This window comes from Marmota monax, unplaced genomic scaffold, assembly GCF_021218885.2.
Source record: "Marmota monax isolate L192 unplaced genomic scaffold, Marmota_monax_Labrador192_F-V1.1 WCK01_AAM20220418_F8-fsc00011, whole genome shotgun sequence".
NCBI classification, from domain to species: Eukaryota; Metazoa; Chordata; class Mammalia; order Rodentia; family Sciuridae; genus Marmota; species Marmota monax.
In genome coordinates, this window is record NW_026693082.1 from 7,531,190 (window position 1) to 7,557,227 (window position 26,038).

Below are 26,038 nucleotides of genomic sequence, written 5' to 3' on the forward strand. Positions count from 1 at the left end.
TTGGAAATGATAATCTGGAGCTTATATATCATGTTAATTAATAGTATAATTACTATAATTCTCATAATTATATAATAATTATTATAAATTGTATACTATATTTAAATTTTTTATAGATATTCCACATCAGGGAAATGGGACAAAATGGGTTTAAATTTAAAAAATTATCGCTCTCTATAATAAGATTTTCTTCTAGATTCATATATTGCAGCCACTGACTTTTTGGATGCATTTTGTTGGCTTCCCATTTCTGTAGAATTGTTTTTATGAATCATTTTTTAAGTGGTTTGAGTTGTACTCTGGCTTGGATTGAGAGATAAAAAGGAGTAACTATGCTGAGTTTGGTGGTGCATGCTTGCAATCCCTGTGATTCGGGGTTGAGGTAGGAGGACTCCAAGTTTGAGGTCAGCCTCAGCAATTTAGCAAGATCCTGTCTCAAAATAAAAAGGACTGGGAATGTAGTTTAGTGGTACATTATCCCTTGACTCAATCCCCAATATCAGAAAGAAAAAAAAAAGAGTAAATAAAACTCACTTCTATGCCTATTCTAAGTAGGTATGTTGCAGGATTTTCCTTCACATTATTTACTAACCTTTTAGGGTTCAGGGAGGACATAGGTGTCATGAAGAAGCTTCACTTCCCTTGAGCAACTCTTGTTTTAACTCTTAGACAATAGTGAATTTCTTTGTCTTACTCGTTTTATGCCCTTTGAAGATAGCTTGTTAGTAATTTACTAGTTATGTACCATAATTATTGTGCTTTATATTTTACTTTTGAAATAAAGTCAAGATATTGGGTGTGTTTCATGGCTGTTTGCAGTGATATAACAATATAAGCAGGTATGGTGTAGTTCTAATTCTGCCATTTAGAAGCTTTCTGATGATGAGTGAACAGTGTACCTCTTTTGACTTCAGCTTCATCATTTGTTAAGTAGGGGGTGATAAATTCAACAATTTGAGTGACTGGTTTTATACTTTCTTGTGGGATTCTTGATGAAAGCCAAGGGGGGGCGGATAATATAAAAGTACAGCCCATTAAAAGTGAATATGTGAGGATCAAGACAAATGTGGCTCAAATATAAAGTTTTCAGGTATTGCTCTTTAACCAACCTAAAATATTAAAACATGTTTCTTAACTTTTTGGAATCTTGAACCTTTTAGAGACTATATCATAAACTTTGAACCTTCTTCCTGAAGAAGGTTTCCCCATGCAGGCTGACTTTGTATACTTTTTCTGAATAGGTGGTTCATAGACTTCCTGAAGACATATATGGGTCTCTTATATAGATCTTTAGATAACCTAGAGCAGTGATTATCAACCTGGGATAGTTTTGTCCAGCAGGGTGTGGCACTTAGGTTTGTTAGAAGGGTGGGTGATTGTCGTGCTGGGGGAGGGGTGGTGTAAATGTACTACTGGCATCTAGTGGAAGGAAGCTAAGGATGCTGCTCAATATCCTGCAGTGCCCTGACCATCCTGACATCCATTCATAACAAGAATTCTGGCAAAAAACTCAGTACTGTTGAAACTGAGAAGCCCTGATCTAGAAAAGGTGGATTGGATTCCTTTAAAACATCCTTCATAAATATAAGTTTTCTCTGGACATCTTTGATGGTTTGGTAGCTAGTTCATGGTTGTAATTCCCCGGACTCACTCTGTCTTAAATATTCTGCTCTCAGATGTCTGCATGGTTTAATCTCTTACTTTTTTTTTTTTAATATCTGCAATTTAAAATATCTTCCTTCGCCACTTACACTTTGTTTTTAACATTTTTACATTACCTGTCTTCCTCCAACTTTAATATAAGCTCCATGAGACTGATACTGATTGTCTTGTAGTCCTAGTCCATAGTGGGATATCATATATGCTCAGTGAATACTTGCTGTTGAACAAATGAAAGGCCTGAGCATGTTGTAGCACGGTTAATTGTGTTTGACAGTCTTATGTTTTAGAGATCCAATGTGCAGATGATAAAGTTGACAATCATTTGCAAAAATTAAAGGTGCTTACCTAAGTTCTGTCCTGAATGTAGTATGGGTTAAGAATATATCTGAGGGCCAAGTAAGGATTTAAAAAAACAAACAGTCCTTTGGCTGCTCTGGAATATGAATTGAACACCTTAAGGTATATTCTATACTGTTTCAAAACTTGCTTGACCATGGGAATTATCTGAGACATTACTTAAATACTCAGAATCTGAAAACTTTCCCCAAATTTGCTGAATAAAAATTTCTGGAGGAGGGACCAGGACATCTTTATTTAAAACAAATAAGCAAAGAACAGTCATTAACAGATGATACTGGGACAAATGAATATCCACATATAAAAAGAATGAACCCTATTTCACACACGCATATAAAGCTCAAAATGGACCAGTGACCTAAAAAGAGCTAAAATTATAAACTCTTAGAAGAAAATATAGGAGCAGAACTGCATACTCTTGAATTTAGCAGTAAATTTTTAGATATGAGCAATAGGAGAAAAAATAGATAATTAAATTTGTTTTTTTAAAAAAGCCCAGTCTTCTGTACATCAAAGAACATTATTAAGAAAATTAAAATACATCCATCAGAATGAGAGAAAATGTTTGTAAATCCTATATCTGAAGTGGATATATTTTTGAGAATATATAAAGAACTCCTACAACTCAGTAAGAAAAAGACATCTTAATTTAAAAATGAGCAAAGATCCTGAATGAACTCCTTTTCAAAGAAGATATATAGATGACCAATAAGCATGTTAAAGGTGCTCAACACCATTAGTCATAGGAAAAGGAAATTCAAAAACACAGTGAGATTATGCTTTGCACCTACTAGGATGGCTACAATTCAACAACAACCACCACCAAACCCAGAAAATAACAACTGTTAGGATGTAGAACAATTAGTACCCTCATTTGCTGGTATTGCCCACATTGCCGTGGGAAAAATTATGATGGTTATTCAAAACACTTAACATAAAATTACCACAAGACTTAGCAGTTTGATTCCTAAGTATATATGGAAAAGAATTGAACAGAGACTTTAGCAGATATTTGTACACCAATTTTCATGTAGCATTATGCACAGTAGCCCAAAGTGGAAACCACCAGGTGTCCATCAACAGATGAATGGATAAAACAGATCCATATAATGGGCTGTAAGTCATAAGAAGGAACAAAGTTCGGATATATGTTGTAACAAGGATAAATATTGAAAATATTAGGGTAAGTGAAATTAGCCAAATATAAAAAGATGAATACTATATGATTCCACTAATATACACACTAAGATTAGGCAAATTCTAGGGCTTGGAAGTAGAGGGAATGGGGAGTTAATTGGTTAATGGCTAGAAGTTTCCTTTGTTGAGGGTGATTAAAAAGTTTTGGAAATAGTGTTGGTGCTTGTACAGCATTGTGAATGTGATGTTACTGAATTGTACACTTAAAATGTTCAAATGGCAAATTTTCTGTTTTACATATTTTATATAATCAAATGATGTATTATGACAAAAATTATTATTTGTACATTTTTAATAAAGGATGAACTATTGTGGATTATATATTAATAAAGCCATTTAAGGGGAAAAAAAGCAAATAAATAGTCTTCCATGTTTGGGCAACATTGCCACAAAACAAAGTTGATGATATTTGCTAGGAAGAATACAAATTAGGCTCTGCATGGTAGTGCACACCTGTGATCCGACTGACTTGGGAGACTGAAACAGGAGGATTGCCAATTCAAGGCCAGCCTTGGCAATTTAGCGATGCCCTAAGCAACTTAGTGAGATCCTATTTCAAAATAAAAAGGGGATATAGCTCAGTGGTAAAATGCCCTGGGTTAAATTTCCAGTAACCCTCCCCCAGGACTCCCCAAACAATTTAGATGTTGGCAGTTGTCTTATCATAACCATAGAAAAGTCTTTATAATGCTCTTGAGGATTGAATGATTTCCCACCCAGGGTAATGTAGTTGCAAAATATTCTTAGGCAGACAAAAAGAAAGAAACAAAATCCTGTTGTGTTTGGAATTATTGGACATAATTCAATTGAAAATACCTGAAAAAAGGCAGTATTAATCAATAAAACTAGATTAAAACACTGCATTCCCTCAAAAACAGTGTTTTTCGGAGTATATTAAAATATTTATGATTTTGTTATGTTTTGGTCATTTAGGGACATTTATTGAGAAATTGATCAAACTTTTTGGTGGACTTGATGCCCAGATTTTGTCTTTGGACTGAATTGTACACTTCCCATTTATTCATTATATTGTACACTATTCCCTGTTTATTCATTATATTTTATCTACAAGAATGCATAACTTTTAAAGCAAGTTTGTTCATTAAATGTTTGTCATTGTAGATACTGTATTACTTTAAAAATAATTTTATGTTTGTATTTTTGTGATGTTGAGGATTGAATCCAGTGTCTCATGCATTGTAGGAAAGTGCTCTATCACTGAGCCATGACCCCAGCCCTCTGTATTACTTTTAATTAGATAGAATTAGCAGTTGTATTCCAATTCACTCTGTGTACAGTGTGTACCTTGGATCCTTAGGTATCAGTATGGATGGTTTATTTTTCGTTAAGAGATACAAAATAGTATTCTGCAAAGCCTTTTGGATTTTGAATGGAAAGTGTAGGTCTCTCTCTCAATTGACATTGTCTAAGTTGCACTGTACACTTTATTACTGTCAGCAGCACCCTCACATACAGTTTTTGTTCTTTTTTTTTTTTCTTCAATTTTTCAATATTTATTTTTTAGTTTTCGGCGGACACAACATCTTTGTATGTGGTGCTGAGGATCGAACCCGGGCCCCACGCATGCCAGGCGAGTGCGCTACCGCTTGAGCCACATCCCTAGCCCCAGTTTTTGTTCTTGATTCTCTTTGTGGGAGACAATTGGGGAAAGTAACAGGGATCCCTAACAGATAAATGACTACCTGTAATGGTTTAAGAAAGGGTCAAGATTGATTCTCTGTTCACTGGTAAAGTTTGACTATTTTTGTCTTAACCTTTTTCTACCACTAAACCATAATTCTTTCTGGGTTTCTAATGTATCATGTGTTTGAATGTTTTTATGTTCTCTTCCAGTTGTTCAGAGCTTCTTGTAAGACCTTTATAGCCCACCATACATTCCTGAAGTCCCCCACCCCCACCCTTTTTTATGGTCTGACTTTTTGAAATTCTTTTTCTAAAATAGAAATTTGATTATTCTTCTTATTCCTTAAAAAATAAATACAGATGACAACTTCCCTATGTGATAAAGACCAGAATCCTTATCAGAGACTTAAAGGTTTAGATGGACTAATCCCAATTTCTTTCACCCTTACCATAAGTGCACATGTGTACATTCGCATGCACAGAATCTAGTCAAATCACCTTTCCTCCCCAGCAGTACATGTTTCTGTAACGTAAGTTAACTCATAATTGTTAAGCAGGGGAATGAAATTAGTATAATACAGAAGTCTCACTAGTAATAAAGGATTCCTGTCCCTCCCCAACATTTTAAACAGTGTATGAGATTTTCAGAAAAAAGGTGTTGGAATCCTGATGTAAAATTGCTTTTATTATAAACAGTTTAATAGTGTTGAGTCTCTCATCTTTCTATGTTAAGCTCTGTGGTAAAGCTGCAGGTGCATATGAAGTATCTGTGAAAATATTTTCCCCACATATAACAAAAAATTGAACAAGGTTTTGACTAGGTTAAAATTTTATTTTATTATATTTTATTTTTTTTAAATATAAAAATATATAAAATATAATAAAATAAATATTATCTCTCTTTTAAGAGAGAGAGAGAATTTTAATATTTATTTTTTAGTTTTCGGCGGACACAACATCTTTGTTTGTATGTGGTGCTGAGGATCGAACCCGGGCCGCGCGCATGCCAGGCGAGCGCTACCGCTTGAGCCACATCCCCAGCCCCAGGTTAAAATTTTAATTTTGCTAAAGTTCTCCCCGCCCCCCCGCCCCATTAGAAGTACCTTCAAGGGTCTACATCTTGAAGGGGAAGCCTGAATTCCCAAGATTTAAGGCTTCAGCCTTAAAAGTTTGATTATGATGTTGGGAACAACTGCTGGTAGAGATGATCTATGCTAGTATTGTATTAGTATTGTGTTCTACCTATTATTTTAAAAGTATGATTTTGCAGAATGTGAAGTTTTTATAGAAAAACGTTTTAACTGTACTTGTTTTTCACATCAGATCAGGCATAAGGCATATTTCAGAGCTTTTGTTCACGGCTCATTGTTTTATTTATCCAGAATTCTTACCTCACTACCTTCTTGTCTTCATGGTTTAGATTAAATTCCAATTCTTTGTGAGGTGCTGTGAACAACTTTCTTTGCCATCTTTGGAAGAATGAATTGGACTCTCTTTTGTGTTTCCTTTATGTCACAGATGTTATGTATATAAGTAATAGTTTTTATTAGAGTTGTGCACTCATTGACTGCCAGAGATCTCATATGTCCATTTGTGAGTCACTCTGGGTTCCCACACCCAGCCCAAGACATACGCTATAGTAGTCCCCTCTTATTTGCAGAGGATACATTTCAAGATTCCTAGTGGAAGCCTGAAACTGGAGATAGTACAGAACCCTACAAATACTATGATTTTTTCCCATATACATGTATTATGATGATATTAAATTTATGAATTAGGCACAGTCAGAGATTAGCAACAATAACTAATAATAAATACAACATTTATGACAATATCCTTAATAGTTATATGAATGAGTGCCCCCCCCCCAACCCATTTCCCTTTGCAATAACTTACTGTACTTTCACCTTTTCATTTAAACACTTTATGGCTTCTTATTGCCGTATCCGAATTGCCTGCATCACTGCTCTTGAGTTTTGGGCCATCATTTAAATAAAATAAGGGTGACTTGAACATAAGCACTATGATTCCATGGTAGTCAACACTGAGATGATGACTGAGTGATTTTTGAGTGGGTAGAGTGGATACACTGGACAAAGGGATGATTCACATCCTGGGTGAGATGAAGTAGGACTGCATGAGATTTCTTGATTCTTGGATTTCTTGATTCAGGACGGCATACAATTTAAAACTTATGAATTATTTGTTACTAGAATAAAAACAGTTGTTTCTATTATTTATACTTTTTGGGTATTATGAATAATGCTGTGAATATTTCTGTAAAAGTCTCTGGACATAGATTTTCATTTTTCTTGGGTAGGTATCTGAAATGGAATTTCAGGGTCATGGCAAATACATGTTTAACTTTTTAAATATACCATAGTATGACAGTATCTTTAAAAAGATTTTGTTTTCCTTAATGGTTGCAACATTTTACATTAGTAGCGTCTGAGGGTTTATTTCTCATCTACAATTTCAACACTTGTTACTGTCTCTCTTTAATTAGAGTCATCCTGTTCGACTAACTATGCTTATGTCCTAACTATGCTTATGTCGCTTGAGCCTGTTGTTGATCTAAGATTTTTTATTTCTTTTTATTTTGCTGTGATTTTTTAGTTTTTTGATTTTAAATTTCCAATTCAAGGTCACTTAAAGAATCTGAAATAGAAACCAGAAAACTTTGTCTCTTGTTCTGGCTCTGACACTACACATGTGGCTATATGCAAGTTTGTAAACTTTCTGAATTTCATTTTCCTTATGTATAAACTAGGGACAATTTCTGCTTTTATTTTATAGAATTGTGAGGAAAAATATAATGTATATGAAAGAGTTTTGAAAACCACCATCTATTTGTCATATACTTTTGGTTAATTTGGTTGCCATGCTTATATACTTCAGATATACTTGCATAAATAGTGGGCAGATTGGGTGCTGTATTTTAATGTTAAAGCATTATTACCCAACTTTGCACATAAAAGTCCCCATGGAGCTTTTTTCAGATTCAGGTGTTTGGGTGTGCTTAGAGGATTCAAGTGTTGTCCAAGATTGGGAAATTAAGGGCATAGGATTTGAAAATCTGATATGAATCAATTCCAGTTGAGTTGCTGGATAATTCTAGCATACTTGTTTAATCTCTCTCAGCCTCATTTGTAAAATAAGCATACTTAAGTAATTCATCTCAGGAGTATTTATTGAATGCTTTTCTACCACATTATGCTATGCATTAGTTATATAGCAAAATGGGGTACTTAATTACTTATTGTCATTTATTTATAGTTTAGAAGGAGAAACAGACTAATGTTTACATTTATCTTTAAAGCAAAAGTACAGGATATGTAAGGAGAACATGTAGTAGAGATTTATGTTAGATTCAGTAGATTAGATTAGATTAGTGTTAGCTGAGCATGAAGGCTAGAGAAGTTTATTTTTTGTAGTAGAGGGAATAGCTATGTGACCAAGTGTAATGAGAAAGTGGTCAGAGTAGTGTATTTGGAACTTACCCTAACAGCAGTGGGAACTTGTTTAAGAATATTTAGTAAGGCAGTGATATGAATAAGTTAGTACTAAGATCATTTTGGCTGCTATGTGAAGAGTGAATTAGAGGTGGCTTAGGTCTGGTTGATAAAAATTAATGGCTAAATAAGTATGAGTTTCATTTGTTTTGCAGGTAGCATTTGTAGGACTCCATGATCAATTTTAAGAATTGTCAAGGATCATTCCCAGCTTTCTGGGAAGAAGAATTGGGTATACAAAGTTACCACCTACTGAGATAGAGAAGATTGAAGAATGAAGAGTTTTTGGAGGGGGAAGAAGTTGGGAGACACACTTCATTGTTTAACTTTGGGTATCTTAAGTTCATGATGCCAATGAGAATATCCAAATGTAAATGTTAAATAGACCATTTTACACATGGTGTAAGTTCAAAAGAGAGAGCTTGATGGTGGGGTATGTATTTATTAAAAAAAAAAAGCTGAAAGCAGAAGCTTTAGGACAGGAGCATATAAAGTAATTGAGCTCTGGTGGATTATTGATATTTAAAAGTTTGATTTAGGAAAAGGAATCAGAAGCGATAGGAGGGACCAGTAATGTAGGAGAAAGATCAGGAAGAGGCAAAAATATAGTAGAAATTAAAGCCATATAGTGTTTCATGGAGGAGGCTATGGTCAACTATGTTTAATACTGCTGAGATCTATAAAATAAGGATCAGAAAAGTCTTAATTTCATTTGGCAACATAGAGGTCAGTGATGACAGACATTTACTATATAAAAAATCATTCATGACTTAATTCCCATTCCCAGTTCTACAAGTAGGCAATTTGGATTTGGCTGATCTGGATAGTACTACTGATTTGGGTCAGATTTAGCAGATTTCAGCAGGGGCCTCCCTGCCCTTGCATCTACAGGTGTGCCTCCGCAGTCACCTGATTGCTTGGCTGGGGCTGGCTAGTTCATGATGACCATGACTGGGAGATATACACTCTTTCCATATAAATTTCTTATTTAGGAGCAGGATAATTTGGGCTTGGTCACATGTTCAGAGTAGGTTTAAGAGCAGCAAGTTATTGGCAGACCTAAAGCATGGTACTTTACTAAGCTTGCCAGTCTCCCATTGGCTAAACCAGGTCAATAATACCATCCCAGATTCAGTGACATGGGGCTATTCTTACTTCTTGATGGAAGGCGCACAAAGTCTAATTTTCTGTACTGTTACTGATGCTAGTTGAGATACGCCACATTGTATATGAAAAAAAGCAGCTTTTAAGAAGTTGGAAAATATGTAAATATAGCCTTAAGGTTATATACTCAGTGGAGAATAGTATGGATTATTATTATTTTTTTTTGTTTGGAAAAACTCTATTTTTTGTCCCTTGACAAGAATAAGTCTAATTTCTCATTGTGTTTAATTACTATGTACTAGAAGGGTTGTCTTTATGGAGGGCACCACCTGCTGGTTGTAAGAGGTACCAATCATGGGGAAGACTTTCTTCTGTAGTTATCATCTTCCATAAAGCCTTATGTTTTCCTTCTAATTCCACCTCAAACCTGGAATGAAATTGCAGGAGGAAAAGCAGCTTTTAATAAATGTTGCCCCACCAAACGGATTTTGATAGTGGTTTGATTTGGTTTATGTGACTGAACTTAATATCTCAGTTGTGGATTTTTAAAGGCCAAATTTGTCATGAAAATGGCAGATGCTGGTCTTTATTTCTTCTTAGATTAACTGAAAAACACAACTGCTATTGCTGCTCTTGCTGTTATTCTACACTCCTGTCAATGCTTTATATTTCTTTTCCCTCCAATGAAAATGTGTCTTATGTATTTTTTGAATAAAGATGATGATTTCACCAGTTTTTCTTCTTAGGACTTTTGGAGTGATTAAAAAATGCTAATATGTCTCTTATTTATTAATTTGTTCTGTTTAGTTATACAGTGGGCTAATATGTTTCTTTTAATGACTTTTTTGGGGAAGTTTTAGAGCTCTTTGGCATTAGAATATTTTCCTGTATTTATTCATACTGGACATAAAGTGTCAAATGTAGCAATATTTATATAAAAAATTTGAAACTAACTGCCTTTTGAAAGTGTTTCAAATTACCCATTGAAAGTAGGAGAATTCTAGGTTATCATAGTTTCATCATTAATTAATGATCTGAAAATTTATGTTTAGAAATGGAGAATGATAATGAAAAATGACGTTCTATGGTTTATATTTTATATAAAACAGATTGTAATACAAGTCAGTTTTATATAAACTATTTTTAAATATAGTTATGTTTCATTTTTTTTGTCTGTCCTACATTAAAGGTGAATATTTGAGATTCCCTAGAAATGAAGAAAATTTATTTACATACATCTTATATGTATATATAAAACTGAGGGTTGAACCCAGGGGTGCTCTAATACTGAACCAGTGAACTGTATCCTCAGCCCCCCCCTTTTTTTTCTTCTTCTTGTTTTTGAGGCAGAGTCTTGCTGAGCTGCTTAGGCCATCACTAAATTGGTGATGTTGCCCTCCAACTTGTAATCAATCCTTCTGCCTCAGCTTCCTAAGTGTCTCAGATTACAGGCATGTGCCACCATGCCTGGCTATGTCATACCATTTCTTTAACATTCTTTTTAACCTCAGAGGAGCAATTCTGTATCAATACCTTTTTGCCAATAAGTGGAGATCTTATTTCCTGTACTGTTTCTTCTTTTCTGTTGTTGTTTTTTCCATTTTCACTTTTTTTTCTTGCCTTGTAATTTGATGTTTATTCTCATTATTCCTCACAAATTTATTTGTTGGAAGAACATCCTAACAAGTTCAAGGAAGTATCTGCTGAAGTCATTTTGTATGTTTTCACTGAAGTAATTGTAACTATATTTCACCCTCCATCTTTAAACACTTTTTTCCTTTGGTTATTGTAACCGTTATCTTCATTTTTGTACCTTTCTTGACTTTTCTGTTTTCCTTCCTGATCGTTTTCTCTCCCTGTCAACATAGGTATTTCCTCAAGGTTTAGTATTAATATCTCATTTCACCCTATATATTTTCTTTATTGATCTTGTAAAACCACATAATACAAGCAATAGAGGGCACTAAAATGTTTCCTGGCTTTGACTTATCTTTATAATTTTAGACTTGTAATTTACAATTAACTTCCTTCATGAAACTTAATTTTTCCCAAGACTTAGTCTCTGGTTTTTCTACCATTTCTATTTTGGCAAGGACAGAGATTTTGTATGTTTGCTCATTATTGTATTCCTAGTACCTAGTACAGTAGATTGTAACAAGTAAATTCTCAGTACATATTTTTTAAAAAAATGGTTTTCCAGGAATAAAAGCTTTGAATCTTACAGTCATCTTCTATTTCTCTGTTATAATCATTTATAAGTCTTTGAATCATTTTTTCTTCTTTCCTCCCACCTCCCCCCCTTATTGTCTGCAGTCAGCTTCTCATTTCTTCTTACCTAGAATTTTGCAGCTGTTTCTTAATTGGTTTTATTGCATTTGATTCCTCCTCAGTCTAATCTGTACTGCCTGTTATAACCACAATTTCTTAAAATAGTTCTGATCATTCATTCATTAGTATTTCCTGTATATCTACTACTAATAGTACTTGTTACATGTAATAGATGCTATACTATCCTTGTCTTAAGGAGATCCTGGTAAGTGGGAGAAACAGACATAGAAATAGGAAGGAAGCACAATAAGTATGATATAATAAGTGCTGTTTAGTAGGTTGGAAGTGTGACTATCTGTATGTAGCAGGAGTCTAGATCTACCTTGCTTGGGGTAAGGTAAAGTGAAAATGTACACTAGAAACTTTCAGGTCCATAGAGTTTGTGTAGTAGGGGCCAATAAGTATATAATCATTTGAGGAAACAACCTGTGTGTGTGTGTCCACAGAAGTATTTCATACCTGCTTACAGTACCACTGCTTGTAAGAATGAAGTGCCCATTTGTTGGCTTGTATCTTTTCCTTTTAAGCTCTCATTACTTTCATTCACCTTTTCCTTCAGTCACACTTTGAGTCCAGTAACATCTGAACTTTTAAAATAGTTTTCTCTGTCCTCCTCTCCCCCCTATATTACTACCACTCCACCTCCATTCATTTATAGAAGTGGTCTTTCTTTCAATATTATTTTTTCCAAGGTTCTTGTTATTTCTTAACGTTAAGATAATTTCAGAAATACTGTGATATAATTGTTTAGAGGGAATGTCTGTATCTTTTGGTAGATTTTGAGATCCATTTTACTCATTTTGCCCCATAATTATTCCTAAGGTGTTCTGCAAGAAATAGGCACTTGATAAATTTTCAATATATGGATTAGTACATTTTGTAAGGTCATTGTCTATGTTACTTAGCTGTGGGCTGTGGCCACATTCATGTAGATGTTGATAGATGTGGATGATAAAACAGCCTTTTGTTTTCATTGAGACAAGGCAGAGAGACTGTCTTCCACTTCAGACTGTAGAAAATTGGGAAGTTTTCACATTTATCCACTTTCCCTTAGAATATTTATCCTAGGCCTTTGTTGAATATGTTGTTTGGTTGAAGGAACACAGTTATAAGCTTGGTTCTTGCTTGTTAGTGCTTTTCCTGAAGCCATGAAGTTATTCTCCTTTATCATATTCCAAAGGCATTTAAATTTTGCTTCAGTATTGAGGTTATTAATTTACCTGGAATTCATTTTGTATATGGTATGAGGTATCATGTTTGTGTCTGTTTCTGGGCACTCTCTGTGTCTTGCGCATCGTTTTCTGAACTAACACCACACTAAATTGCTTTAGCTATATATCAGTTTATAATATCTAGTAGAATAAGTCTTTTTTTTTGTCTTGCTATTTTTTTGACATTTACCTATAAGTTTTTAAAGAAATTTACTAAATTTCTTTAAAAACAAAACCAAAGTTTAATTAGGATTGTATTGTATTCATGATCAGTGCAGGAAGATTTATTTGTAACTTACAGTCTGTGAACATAATATGTCATTTATTTAGATTTTCCTTAATTTCTATCATGCTTTATGATTTTCTCTGTAAAAGTATATCTTTTGTTAAATTAATTTCTAGGCAGTTTAGGGTTTTCAACGTAAATTGTATTTTTAAGCGTCCTGATGCCGCTTATATGAAAATTGCTAACTTTTTATTTTAAAGAACTTTTATTTAGAAATAATTATGTATAGTAAGTTCCAAAATAGTACAGTTTTGTGAATCTTCATTCATCTTCTCCCAATTATGACATCTTCTGTAACTGCAGTATATCATAGTATACAAATAATCAGCAACTTGACATTGTACAACATTGTTAACTAGATTACATAACTTATTTCATTTTCTTGAGCTTTTACATTACACTTTGTGTTAAGTCTGTATGTATAGTTCTGTATAGCTTGATCCTATGTATAGATTTTTGTAACCACCATTGCAATCAAGAAAGAATTGCCTTGTCTTCTCTTAGATTTTCATCTTTGTAGAGGCCAATTCTAGAGTTTTATTATCTTGAAAATGTTAAATAAATAGAACCTCAATCTCAACATGTAACGTTTCAAGATTCTTTTCACTAAACATAATGTCTAGAAGATAGAGCCTATATAAGTAATTCAATTCTTTTTGTAGCTGAGTAGTATTCCATTGTATGAATTTATTTATCAGTTTGTTTAACCACCCACTAAGGCATTTAGATTGTTTTAATTTTGGGATATTTTGTATGAACAGAAGCTTTAATTTTTGGGGGGATAAATGCCCAAGAATGTGATTGGGCTGTGTGGTAAGTTCATGTTTAGTTTTATTAATAAAACCAACCTGACTTTTACCAGTAATGTCTGCTAGATCCAGTTTGTTTATATCCTTGCCTGAAATTGGTATTACCATAATTTTTATTTCAGTCATTTTAATGGTATATAATGACATCTCATTGTGGTTTAATTGGCTTTTCCTTGACAACTAATGGTGTGCTTATTTGCTTTCTGTGTATTCCTGTTATTCAAATGTCTGTTTATATCTTTTGTCCATTTGTAATTGGATTGTTTTCTATAGCGTCCACAAGAGAGTTCTTTATATATTCCAGATACAAGCCATTTAACATTTTACAAATGTTTGTAATTTGTAGCTTTTTAAAAATGATTTTATTTTTTAAATACATGACAGAGGAATTTTTGCATTACAATTCTTATTAAACATATAGAGCACAGCTTTTCTTATCTTTGTATATAAAGTGTGTTCACGCCAATTCATGCCTTTATACACGTACTTTGTGTTTTTTTTTCATTATAATTCTTATTACACATATATACCACAATTTTTCATATATAAAGTATGATGACACCCAATTCAAGTCTTCATACATGTACTTTGGATAATGATGTCCATTATATTCCATCATCCTTGCTAATCCCCTGCGCCCTCCCTTACCCTCCCACCCCTCTTCTCTATCTAGAATTCATCTAATCCTCCCATGCTCCCCCTTCTTACCTCACTATGAGTCAGCTTCCTTATGTCAGAGAAAACATTTGGCATTTGTTTTTTTGGGGTTGGCTAACTTCACTTAGCATTATCTTCTCCAGCGCCAGCCATTTACCTTCAAATGGCATGATTTTATTCTCTTTTAATGCTGAGTAAAATTCCATTGTGTATATATGCCACATTTTTTTTTTTTTACCTGTTTATCCACTGAAGGGCATCTAGGTTGGCTCCACAATTTAGCTATTGTGAATTGTGCTGCTATAAACATTGATGTGGCAGTGTCCTTGTAATATGCTGTTTTTAAGTCCTTTGGGTATAGTCAGAGGAGAGGGATAACTGGGTCAAATGGTGGTTCCATTCCCACATTTCCAAGGAATCTCCATACTGCTTTCCATATTGGAAAGTGTACCTTTTTTCCCACATCCTTGCCAACACTTATTGTTTTTTGTTTCGTAGTAGCTGCCATTCTGACTGGAGTGAGATGATATCTTAGAGTAGTTTTGATTTGCATTTCTTTGATTGCTAGAGATGATGAGTATTTTTTCATATATTTGTTGATTGATTGTATATCTTCTTCTGAGAAATATCTGTTTAGGTCTTTGGCCCATTTGTTGATGGGGTTATTGTTTTTCCGGTGCTTAGCTTTTTGATCTATCTGATGTGTGAGGGGTAAAGATTTGCTCCCAGGATGTAGGCTTTCTGTTCACCTCACAGATTGTTTCTTTTGCTGAGAAGAAAGTTTTTAGTTTGAGTCCATCCCATTTATTGATTCTTAATTTTAATTCTTGCACCACAGGCGTCTTCTTAAGGAAGTTGGGGCCTAATGCCACATGATGAAGATTAGGGCCTACTTTTTCTTCTATTAGATGCAGAGTCTCTGGTTTAATTCCTAGGTCCTTGATCCATTTTGAGTTAAGTTTTGTACATAGTGAGAGATAGGGGTTTAATTTCATTTTGTTGCATATGGATTTCCAGTTTTCCCAGCACCATTTGTTGAAGATGCTGTCTTTTCTCCAGTGCAATTTTTTGGCACCTTTGTCTAATATAAGATAATTGTAGTTTTATGGGTTAGCCTCTGTGTCCTCTGTTCTGTACCATTGGTCTACCAGTCTGTTTTGGTGCCAATACCATGCTGTTTTTGGTACTGTTGCTCCGTAGTATAGTTTAAGATCTGGTATAGCCATGCCACGTGCTTCACTCTTCCTGATAAGGATTGCATTAGCTATTCTGGGTCTCTTATTTTTCCAGATGAATTTCATGATTGTTTTTCTATTTCTATCAGGAATGCCATTGGGATTTTGATCGAAATTGCATTAAATCTGTATAGTGCTTTTGGTAGTATGGTCCTTTTGATAATATTAATTCTGCCTATCCAAGAGCAAGGTAGATCTTTTCATCTTCTAAGGTCTTCTTTGATTTCTCACTTTAGGGTTCTGTAGTTTTCATTGTATAGATCTTTCACCTCTTTCGTTAAGTTGATTCCTAAGTATCTTATTTATTTATTTATTTTTTTGAGGTTATTGTGAATGGGGTAGTTTTCCTCAGTTCCTTCTCAGAGGATTTGTCACTGATATACAGAAATGCCTTTGATTTATGGGTGTTGATTTTATATCCTGCTACTTTGCTGAATTCATTTACTAGTTCTAGAAGTTTTCTGGTGGAGTTTTTTTTTTTTGGGGGGGGGTCTTCTAGGTATAGAATCATATTGTCAGCAAATAATGCTAATTTAAGTTCTTCTTTTCCTATACATATCCCTTTAATTTCATCTGTCTAATTGCTCTGGCCCGTGTTTCAAGAACTATGTTGAATAGAAGTGGTGAAAGAGGGCATCCCTGTCTTGTTCCAGTTTTTGGAGTGAATGCCTTCAATTTTTCTCCATTTAGAATGATGTTGCCTGAGGCTTAGCATAGATAGCCTTTATGATGTTGAGATATGTTCCTGTCATCCCTAGTTTTTCTAGTGTTTTGAACATGAAGAGGTTCTGTATTTTGCCAAATCCTTTTTCTGCATCTATTGAGATGATCATATGATTCTTATGTCTATTGATGTGATGAGTTACATTTATCGATTTTCATGTTGAACGAACCTTGTATTTCTGAAATGAATCCCACTTGATCATGTTGCACATTTTTTGATATGTTTTTGTATTCAATTTGCCAGAATTTTATTAAGAATTTTTATATCAATGTTCATTAGAGATATTGGTCGGAAGTTTTCTTTCTTTGATGTGTTTTTGCCTGGTTTTGGGATCAGGGTGATATTGGCCTCATAGAATGAGTTTGGAATTATTGCCTCTTTCTGTATTTCCTGAAATAAGTTGAAGAGTATTGGTATTAGTTCTTTAAAGGTCTTGCAGAACTCGGCTGTGTATTCATCCGGTCCTGGGCTTTTCTTGGTTGGTAAACTTCTGATGGCTTCTTATATTTCCTCACTTGATATTGGTCTGTTTAAATTTTGTATATATTCCTGATCAATGTGGGCAAATCGTATGACTTAAGAAATTTGTTGATGCCTTCAATGTCTTTTATTTTATTGGAGAATAAGATTTCAAGTAATTTCTAATTATCCTCTCTATTTCTGTAGTGTCTGTTGTGATATTACCTTTTTCATCACTTATGCTGGTAATTTGAGTTCTTTCTCTCCTTCTCTTTGTTAGCGTGGCTAAGGGTCTGTCTATTTAATTTATTTTTTCAAGGAACCAACTTTTTGTTTTTTCAATTGTTTCTTTTGTGTCAATTTCATTGATTTCAGCTCTAATTTTAATTATTTCTTGCCTTCTACTACTTTTGCTGCTGATTTGTTCTTTTTCTGGGGCTTTTGGATGTAGTATGAGGTCATTTATTTGTTGACTTTTTCTTCTTTTAAGGAATGAACTCCATGCAATGAATTTTCCTCTTAGTACTGCTTTCATAGTGTCCCAGAGATTTTGACATGTTGTGTCTGTGTTCTCATTTACCTCTTACAATTTTTTAGTCTCTTCCTTAATGTCTTCTGTAACCCATTGTTAATTCAGTAGCATATTCTTTAGTCTCCAGGTGATGGAGAGATTTTTATTTTTTATTTTGTTGTTGATTTCCAATTTCCTTCCATTATGATCTGATAAAAATTATGGTAGTATCTCTACTTTTTTGTACTTGCTAAGAGTGGCTTTGTGGTCTAGTATATAGTCTGTTTTAGAAAAGGATCCATGTGCTGCTGAGAAGAAAATGTATCTGCTTGATGCAGGTTGAAATATTCTATGTATGTCAGTTAAATCTAAGTTATTGATTGTGTTATTGAGTTCTATAGTTTGTTTATTCAACTTTTGTTTGGAAGATCTATCCAGTGCTGAGAGAGGTGTTAAATTCACCCAAGATTATTGTGTTGTGGTCAATTTGACTCTTGAACCTGAGAAGAGTTTGTTTGATGAACATAACTACATCATTATTTGGGACATACATAGTTATGATTGTTATGTCTTGTTGGTGTATGGTGCCCTTGAGCAGTATATAATGTCCATCTTTATCCCTTTTGATTAACTTTGGCTTGAAGTCTACTTTATTTGATATGAATATGGAAAACCCTGCTTGCTTCTGCAGTCCATGTGAGTGGTATTTTTTTTCCCCAACCTTTCACCTTCAGGCTGTGTATGTCTCTTCCTATCAGATGAGTCTCCTGGAGGCAGCAAATTGTTGGATCTTTTTTTAATCCAGACTGCTAGCCTATGTCTTTTGATTGGTGAGTTTAAGCCATTATTATTTAGGGTTTCTATTGAGACATGGGTTGTATTCCCAGCCATATTTGTTTATATTTAACTTGACTTGGTTTTCCTCTTTGATTAGTTTTTTCTTTAGTGTACTACCTTCCTCTGCTGATTTTCATTGTTGTTTTTCATTTCCTTTTCATGAAATATTTTGCCAAGGATGTTTCATAGTTCTGGTTTTCTAGCTATAAATTCTTTTAACTTTTGTTTATCATCAAAGGTTTTTATTTCATCTTTAAATCTAAAGCTTAATTTTGCTGGATACAAGATTCTTGGTTGGCACCCGTTATCTTTCAGAGCTTGATATATGTTGTTCCAAGATCTTGTAGCTTTCAGAGACTGTGTTGAAAAATCTGCTATTATCCTAATTGGTTTTCCCAGTATGTAATCTGATTCCTTTCTCTTGTGACTTTTAAAATTCTCTCCTTAAAAAATTCTGTATGTTGGGCGTTTTCATCATAATGTGTCTTGCTGTGGAATCTGTTGTGATTTTGTACATTCGACGTCCTGTAGGCTTCTTGAATTTGGATTTCCAATTCATTCTTCATGTTTGGAAAGTTTTCTGATATTGTTTCATTGAATAGATTGTTCATTCCTTTGGATTGGCCCTCTATGCCTTCCTCTATCCCAGTAACTCTTAAATTTGGTATTTTTATGCTATCCCATATTTCTTGAATGTTCTGCTCGTGGTTTCTTATCATTTTCGCTGTGTGGCCTATGTTCTTTTCAAGGTGATATATTTTATCTTCATTGTCTGATGTCCTATCTTCTAAGTGGTCTACTTTGTTGGTGATGCTTTCATTTCAGTTTTTAATTTGGTTTATTATTTCTTTCATTTCAATGATTTCTGTTTGGTTTGTTTTAGAACCTCCATCTCCCTGTTGAGGTGATCTTTTGCTGCATGGATTTGTTTATGTAGCTCATTGTCAAAATGATCTTTCACTGCCTGCATTTGTTCTATTATGTCTTCTTTGAGTTCCCAGAACATCTTAAGCATGTCATTTTTTTTCTGTTGTAGCTGCCAGTGCTTCTAATGATGTGTTTTATTGATTTGTTTGTGGTACTTTCTTCCCTTGTCTTTTCCTGATGCTCATGCGACTTCCTATCCAGCTCTGTGGATCTCTTGTGTTATTATTTTTAGCCTATAGATTTGTAGTGCTCTTGTAAGGTTCCAAAATCCCTCCTTTGTGGGGAAGGACAATATTAACAGATCCCAATATCAACAATATATCACCTGTTCAAATGGAGATTCTATCTCATAGCTACTCCCACCAAACTCGGTGAGAAAGGTTTTCCAAGATGGAATTGGTTTGCCTTCACTGCTGGGGCATCTTGTGAGGTGGGGGGAGCTGGGCGATGGCCCTGTGGTGTGGATAGTCAGCAGCCCAGTGACCTGAGTGGGAGTAGAGCAGGCAGTCTGGAGTTCTGCAGAGGTGCTTGTAAGCCTTCTGAGAGCTGTGCATGAGCTAGAACTGCGGCCCCGGATCTGGAGTCTGGAGTCCCACTTGAACACAAAGGCTATGATTTCTGCTCCGGTGGTAGCAGCGCTGGTGATTTCTGTGAAAATCCGCTGTATAGGGGTCCTCTCACACTCTGAGGTGTCATATTCTGTCTAGGTGTGAGACCTTGTGGAGAAGCTGCCTGTCTGCTTTCTTGGTTTCATGCCACAAAGCAGCCAGAAACAGGACCTCCTGTAATTTGTAGCTTTAACTTTGAAATCCAATTTATCAGTTTTTTCCTTTTATAGATCTTGATTTGGTGTTATTTCTAATAATTTTCACCTAGGCCTAGTGGTGAAGTTTTTCTTTTTTTTTAATATTTGTTTTTTAGGTGTAGATGGACACAACACAATGCCTTTATTTTTATTTGGTGTTGAGGATCGAACCCGGGTCCCACCCGTGCTAGGCGAGCGCTCTACCACTGAGCCACAATCCCAGCTCAGATTTTTTTTTCAAGAATTTTTATCAGAATTTTGTAGTTTTATAGATAATTCCATGACCATTTAAATGTTAACTTTTGTATAAGGTATGAGGTATTTAAACTTCATTTTTCTTTTTGCTTGTGGATATACACTTCCTCTAGCACTGTATGTGAAAAAGATTTATTGCTTCCTTGAAGTGCATTTGCACCTTTGTGAAAATCATTTTTGTGGATTTGTGCGGGTTTATTTCTGAGTCATTTATGTTCCTTTTGATCTCTGTATGTCTATCAGCTAACATCACATTGTTTTATTTAATGTAGATACTGTGTATAGAATGTTTTAAAATTGTGCAGTGATTTCTTCTCACATTATTGTTTTCCACTGTTGTTTAGCTATTTTAGTTCCTTTGTCTTTCTGCATAAGTTTTAAAATAAGCTTTATCTCTGTGAAAAGTCTTACTGAATTGTTGATGGAATCTTTAAGTCTGTAGACCAATCTGGGGAGAGTTTGTATCTCTACTATATTGATGTTTTTAGTTCATGAACATGGTATTTTAAAATTTTTTTACATCTTCTGTGATTTCTTTCATCAGTTTTTATATTTTTCAGTATACCAGTCCTGTATATGTTTTGTTAGCTTTATACTAAAGTATTCCATTAATTTCAGGGCAAGGAGTAACTATAAATGGTATTGTTTTTAACTTAGGTTTCTTTTTCTTGCTAACAAATAAAGACAGTACTTTTTGGATGTTGGTCTTAAATCGTGTAGCTTTGAGAAACTACTAGTTTTTTTTGTTTGTTTGTTTGGATTCCTTTGCAGTCTTCTGAGTAGACAATCATGTTGCCTGGATACAGGGACAATATTATTTCCTTCTTTCCAATTGATTTGCCTATTATTTTTGGTTTCTTCCCTTCCTTTGCTTCTTGGGAAAGTATTGTGCTACCCGTAGTTGATAATGTTTCTGTATAGATTTTTTTTTTAATTTCTATATAGATTTTTCTGTTCTACATCCTTGCTAAACTCAGTCTTATTAATTCAGATGTTTTGTCTATAAACCATTTTGGAGTTTATGTATACACAATCATAACACTACAAATAATAACTTAGTTTCTTTCCTTTTTAGTCCTTACATCTTTTCCCCTTTCCTTTCTTTGATTAGCATCTTTGTTACAATGTCCAGTAAAAATTATGCTAGTAGGGATGCTTGTATAGTTCCTTATCACAAGTAAAAGCTTTCAAAATAATAGCTTTCAGTGGAATGTTAATAAGGATGATTTATGCTGTGGGGTATTTGTAACATCCTACTTTTCTCAGATAAAGTATTTTCTGTATAGATATTTGGACTGTATCTCCTTCTCCTTCTCCAGATATTAGAGTGAAACTCGTTGCAGTTAGACCTTCCTTCTTTATGTTCTAGTTTCTTCTGACCTCTCTTGCAGTTCACTGATTCTAATGGTTTTTACTCTCTTCTAATGAACTTACCCACTGAGTATTTAATTTCAATGTTTGTCATTTTTCTGTTTTTATTCAAAATTTCTTGCTTATTCTTTATATTTTCCATGCACATATTTTTACAATTGTTTGTTATTTTAAAAAAATTGTTAGTAGTATTATCATCTGTGGATTTATATCAAGAATTCTGGATCTGTTCTTGGTGTCTATTATTTCTGCTGGTTCTTGCTCAAGTTTTATTTTGTTAGTCGCTTGATTATTTTCGACTTGATACTGTTCTTTTTTTTTTTTTTTTTTGAGAGAGAGAGAGAGAGAGAAAGAATGAATTTTAATATTTATTTTTTTAGTTTTCAGCGGACACAACATCTTTGTTTGTATGTGGTGCTGACGATCGAAACCGGGCCGCACGCATGCCAGGCGAGCACGCTACCCCTTGAGCCACATCCCCAGCTCTTGATACTGTTCTTTATCTTTACAATGTCACATTGGGATTTCTTTGCTTAGGATGAAGGTGCCAAGTTTAAGCAGGACTTGGATTTACTTACGTTAGGTACTTAGGAGTACTGCCAGTTGGGGATCACTAAGTTTATGTTTTAAGGTCCTCAGGGACACAAAGGTCATGTCAAGCTCAGCAAATGCGTAGGCCCATGGCTAAAACTCACTTATTATTCTTGCCCTGAATATGTTATTGCCTTGTTGTGCTTAGCACCAAAGCAGCCCTTTTCTGATGTTCTTTCGGGTGAGATTGGGAGAAAAGGACACAGAGTGATTTCTGGTTTACTCTCTCTTTTGCAGATGTATCTTTTTCAGAATGGGGTAGTATATACATTATGTCAGGGGAGTTTCATATTTGACTCCTCTGCCTTGACAGGTACAGATTTACTCTGACTCTTGCCCCATGATATCACCCAAGCTGAATCCTATTTTTATAAGGATTGACAAATACTCTTAGAGCATAAGTGGATATAATGCTTCAATGCTCCATTTATTTCTCTGGGTTTTTTTCTTAGATTTTTGGTTTGAGAAATTTTGTTACCGTAAAAAACTGCTTATTTTGTAATTTTTTACACACACACATGCATACACACACACACACACACACATTGTGATTAGGGGGTTAGTGTAAGTAACAAGTTTGCCACTAATGGAAATGAAAAAAAATTTGTCTTGTTTTCCAAAAAATAATTTTGGGAAATGTTCAAGAGGGTAATTATTTTAGATGAATAAATTACTATAAATTGGGAGGGAATTAAATTGTTTTGAGGACAAGTTACGTTTTTTGTTTGTTATAAATGTTGTTTGTACCTGTTTTTTTAAATTTGTTTGAATCTAATTATTTTCTTATTTTAGGGGTAAAAATATTTCCATTATGGCTCATTCAAAGACAAGGACCAATGATGGAAAAATTACTTATCCTCCTGGTGTCAAGGAAATCTCAGATAAAATATCTAAAGAGGAGATGGTAAGACGGTTAAAGGTGAGTAAAATTAAGTACTTATTTTGGATATGTATGTATTGTCGGTTTTTTAGTGGGAATCATGTAGGGCATATTCAGGGCAACTTTAAACTAATTTAAGCAGCAAATGGCAGAGAAAAGATCTAAGGGAGTAGAGTAGATAAGGAACAGTAGGAATTCTTTGACTACCACTGATGGGAGAGCAGTTAGTAAGATGAAACTAGGGCTTCTCATGCTTAGGTTTAACGAATAAGTTCATTATGATTTTTTTTTGGTACAAAGTCATCTCGTTTTCCTATTATGTTATTTATTTTATAAAGCAACCAGTTAAATCTGGGGAAGTTTTAAGCCTTTGTACTGAGTACTCGGGCTGTAATTTTCTACAGTTATTTTGAGAGTAGGTTGGAGATTGACAGCTTTTCCATTTGCTTCTGACAAATGGTAACAAATCAAGATGGATGGAGAACTTTCATAGATGAAGTGGTCACTGAATGACAAGGGTCTCTTTCTGTGTATATGAATTGTGTTTCACTTGTTGTCTTCAGGGCATTGATGGTCCCTGTGATGATTAAAATGGCATAGTGGGCAGGGAAATCATTAAGTTGATTTATCAGTTAGTTTAGATAGTCTTTATTTTTAAGCATTTTTTTCCTTCTAGGTTTTATCTACCTAGGCATATTGCTTGAAACATTATTGTTTTCATTTAAAAAAAACCTGATATGTAAAATTTGTACATATTAGTGGGGTACCATGTAATGTTTTGATACATGTTATACCCTGTATAATGTTTCATGTTGTCTTGTTATTTACCTGAATGCCAGTGCTGAAAAATTTCTTAATGGTTTGTGTTCCTACGTAGCGTATTTTTTATAAGAAGAAAAGGATATTAATACTATAATGTTTTAGTTGGGTATGGTGATGAACGCCTATAATCCCAACCATTGGGGAGGCTGAGGCAGGAGGATCATAAATTTGAGGTCTGTTTCAGCAACTTGACAAGGTCCTAAGCAACCTAGTGAGACTACATCTCAAAATAAATTTAAAAGGGGGGCATTAGCTCAGTGATAAAGTGTCCCTGAGTTCAATATCTAGCAAAAAAATGCCCCCCATTTTATATGAGGAGTGGGTATTATACATGTATACATAAATTATTAGAATACCACCTCTCATATTTTTGAAAGAAAAGCTATTTTTATAGAGAGTAAATTTGCTGAAATGTGGGTATTTTTTTCTGGTTCTGAACTTGTATGTAGTTTTATATATGTTTCATTTTTGTGTGTATTTACATTCTCTTGACCTATTGAATTTTTTGGGAAACCATTATATTTATTTCCTCAGATGTATTTATTCCAGTAATGCTAGGTAAATATCCCTATTGTTTGTTGAGAAACTAATGTTGAATGTAGACAGTGCCTGCATGTACAAGCTGATTAGCATTTAGTGTCTTTTGGAGCTGTTATTTTCTCAGACACCTTTTTTAATTTATAGGACTAAGAAGAGTTATTAATGAGCAGTATAATACCAGTTAAGTTGCAGAAGGTAGTGAGAAATTCTCATTATCTGGCTTTTGAGCAAGTTTTGTTGAACTTAGTGTAATGATTCCTATATTACTCATATTTAGTGTTTGGTAGTATGGTTTCAATATTTTACAGGCAGTTATGCTAAGCAGTAATCTGGTTAATACTTTTTCATCATTCATTTTCCTAATTTACACTTTCCACTATTTTTTCGCATCCTCCTTCTTAGAGAAATATAAAAAAGGACTTTATGTGGGATGATAATATTTTTTATATGTACCTGAGTAAGTCTTATCAATTATGTTTGTTAATGTATAGGGTGATATTATTTATATACTTCCTGTTTTTCCTGTAACATTTTATTCAAAATATAGTTTAGCTTCCACTCTTATGAAAAGATTCTAAAGAAAAAAATAGGTTTCCCTTTGTGTGTTCTCATAAAAGCATGAACATTAAAAGTAATGAAACAAACAAACAAAAAATTAAAGTAGCCCTGGACATAATATACTTAAACTATACTGCCAGATTGGAAGGATTGGTCTATCGTTGGTTCTGGCATAATAGAACTGAGGGGTTGCTCTGTGAACAACCTGTTTTTCCATGGCTGCTCTGAGAATTCAGTACAAAGTCGAACTACTCAGATATCTAACTCTAGAGCAAGTAATATCCTTGCAGTGCACAGGACCAAAATGTAGACGTTGATACTTGCTGTTGGATCCCTGTGTGTAGCTTAGTATTTGCAGCACCACCTAGTGGATACCAAATGCTCACCTTGCCATTGGTGTTTTTAAATGTGAGTTCTTGACAAATAGGCAATTTTCTTAAGTCTCATTTGAACACATATAATGTAGACTGAGACCATCATTGTGAAAGAGCACTTCACAGTCACAATGTTTAAACTATGTAGTTCCTCACCGTTCTTATTTCTGTCTCACTTCTATGTGAATTTTTTAAAAAGCATCCATTTCTTGTAGCTTCCTTCTGCTTAACACATATATGCTGTTGGGTCAATGAAATATCCATATCATATTCTCTTTTACTATGACACAATAAATTTTTTTTTATGCTATAGTAGTCACTTCATGGTAACTTTTCAGAGTTTAAGGATGCACCTTTGACATCCTTTCCTGAGACTGTTTAT

At 34.2% G+C, this 26,038-nt stretch overlaps 1 protein-coding gene across 7 annotated transcripts in view; it reads left to right on the plus strand.

Moving 5' to 3' along the window:
* Pds5b (PDS5 cohesin associated factor B) overlaps positions 1-26,038 on the plus strand; it is a 193,993-nt gene that overhangs the window by 47,457 nt on the left and 120,498 nt on the right. For all 7 annotated transcript variants that reach the window (XM_046454163.2, XM_046454164.2, XM_046454167.2 and 4 more), the window contains exon 2: positions 23,275-23,401. In XM_046454163.2, coding sequence (XP_046310119.1) covers positions 23,294-23,401 — 108 coding nt within the window. In that variant the 5' untranslated portion in view covers positions 23,275-23,293. The remainder of the gene's footprint in view (positions 1-23,274; positions 23,402-26,038) is intronic.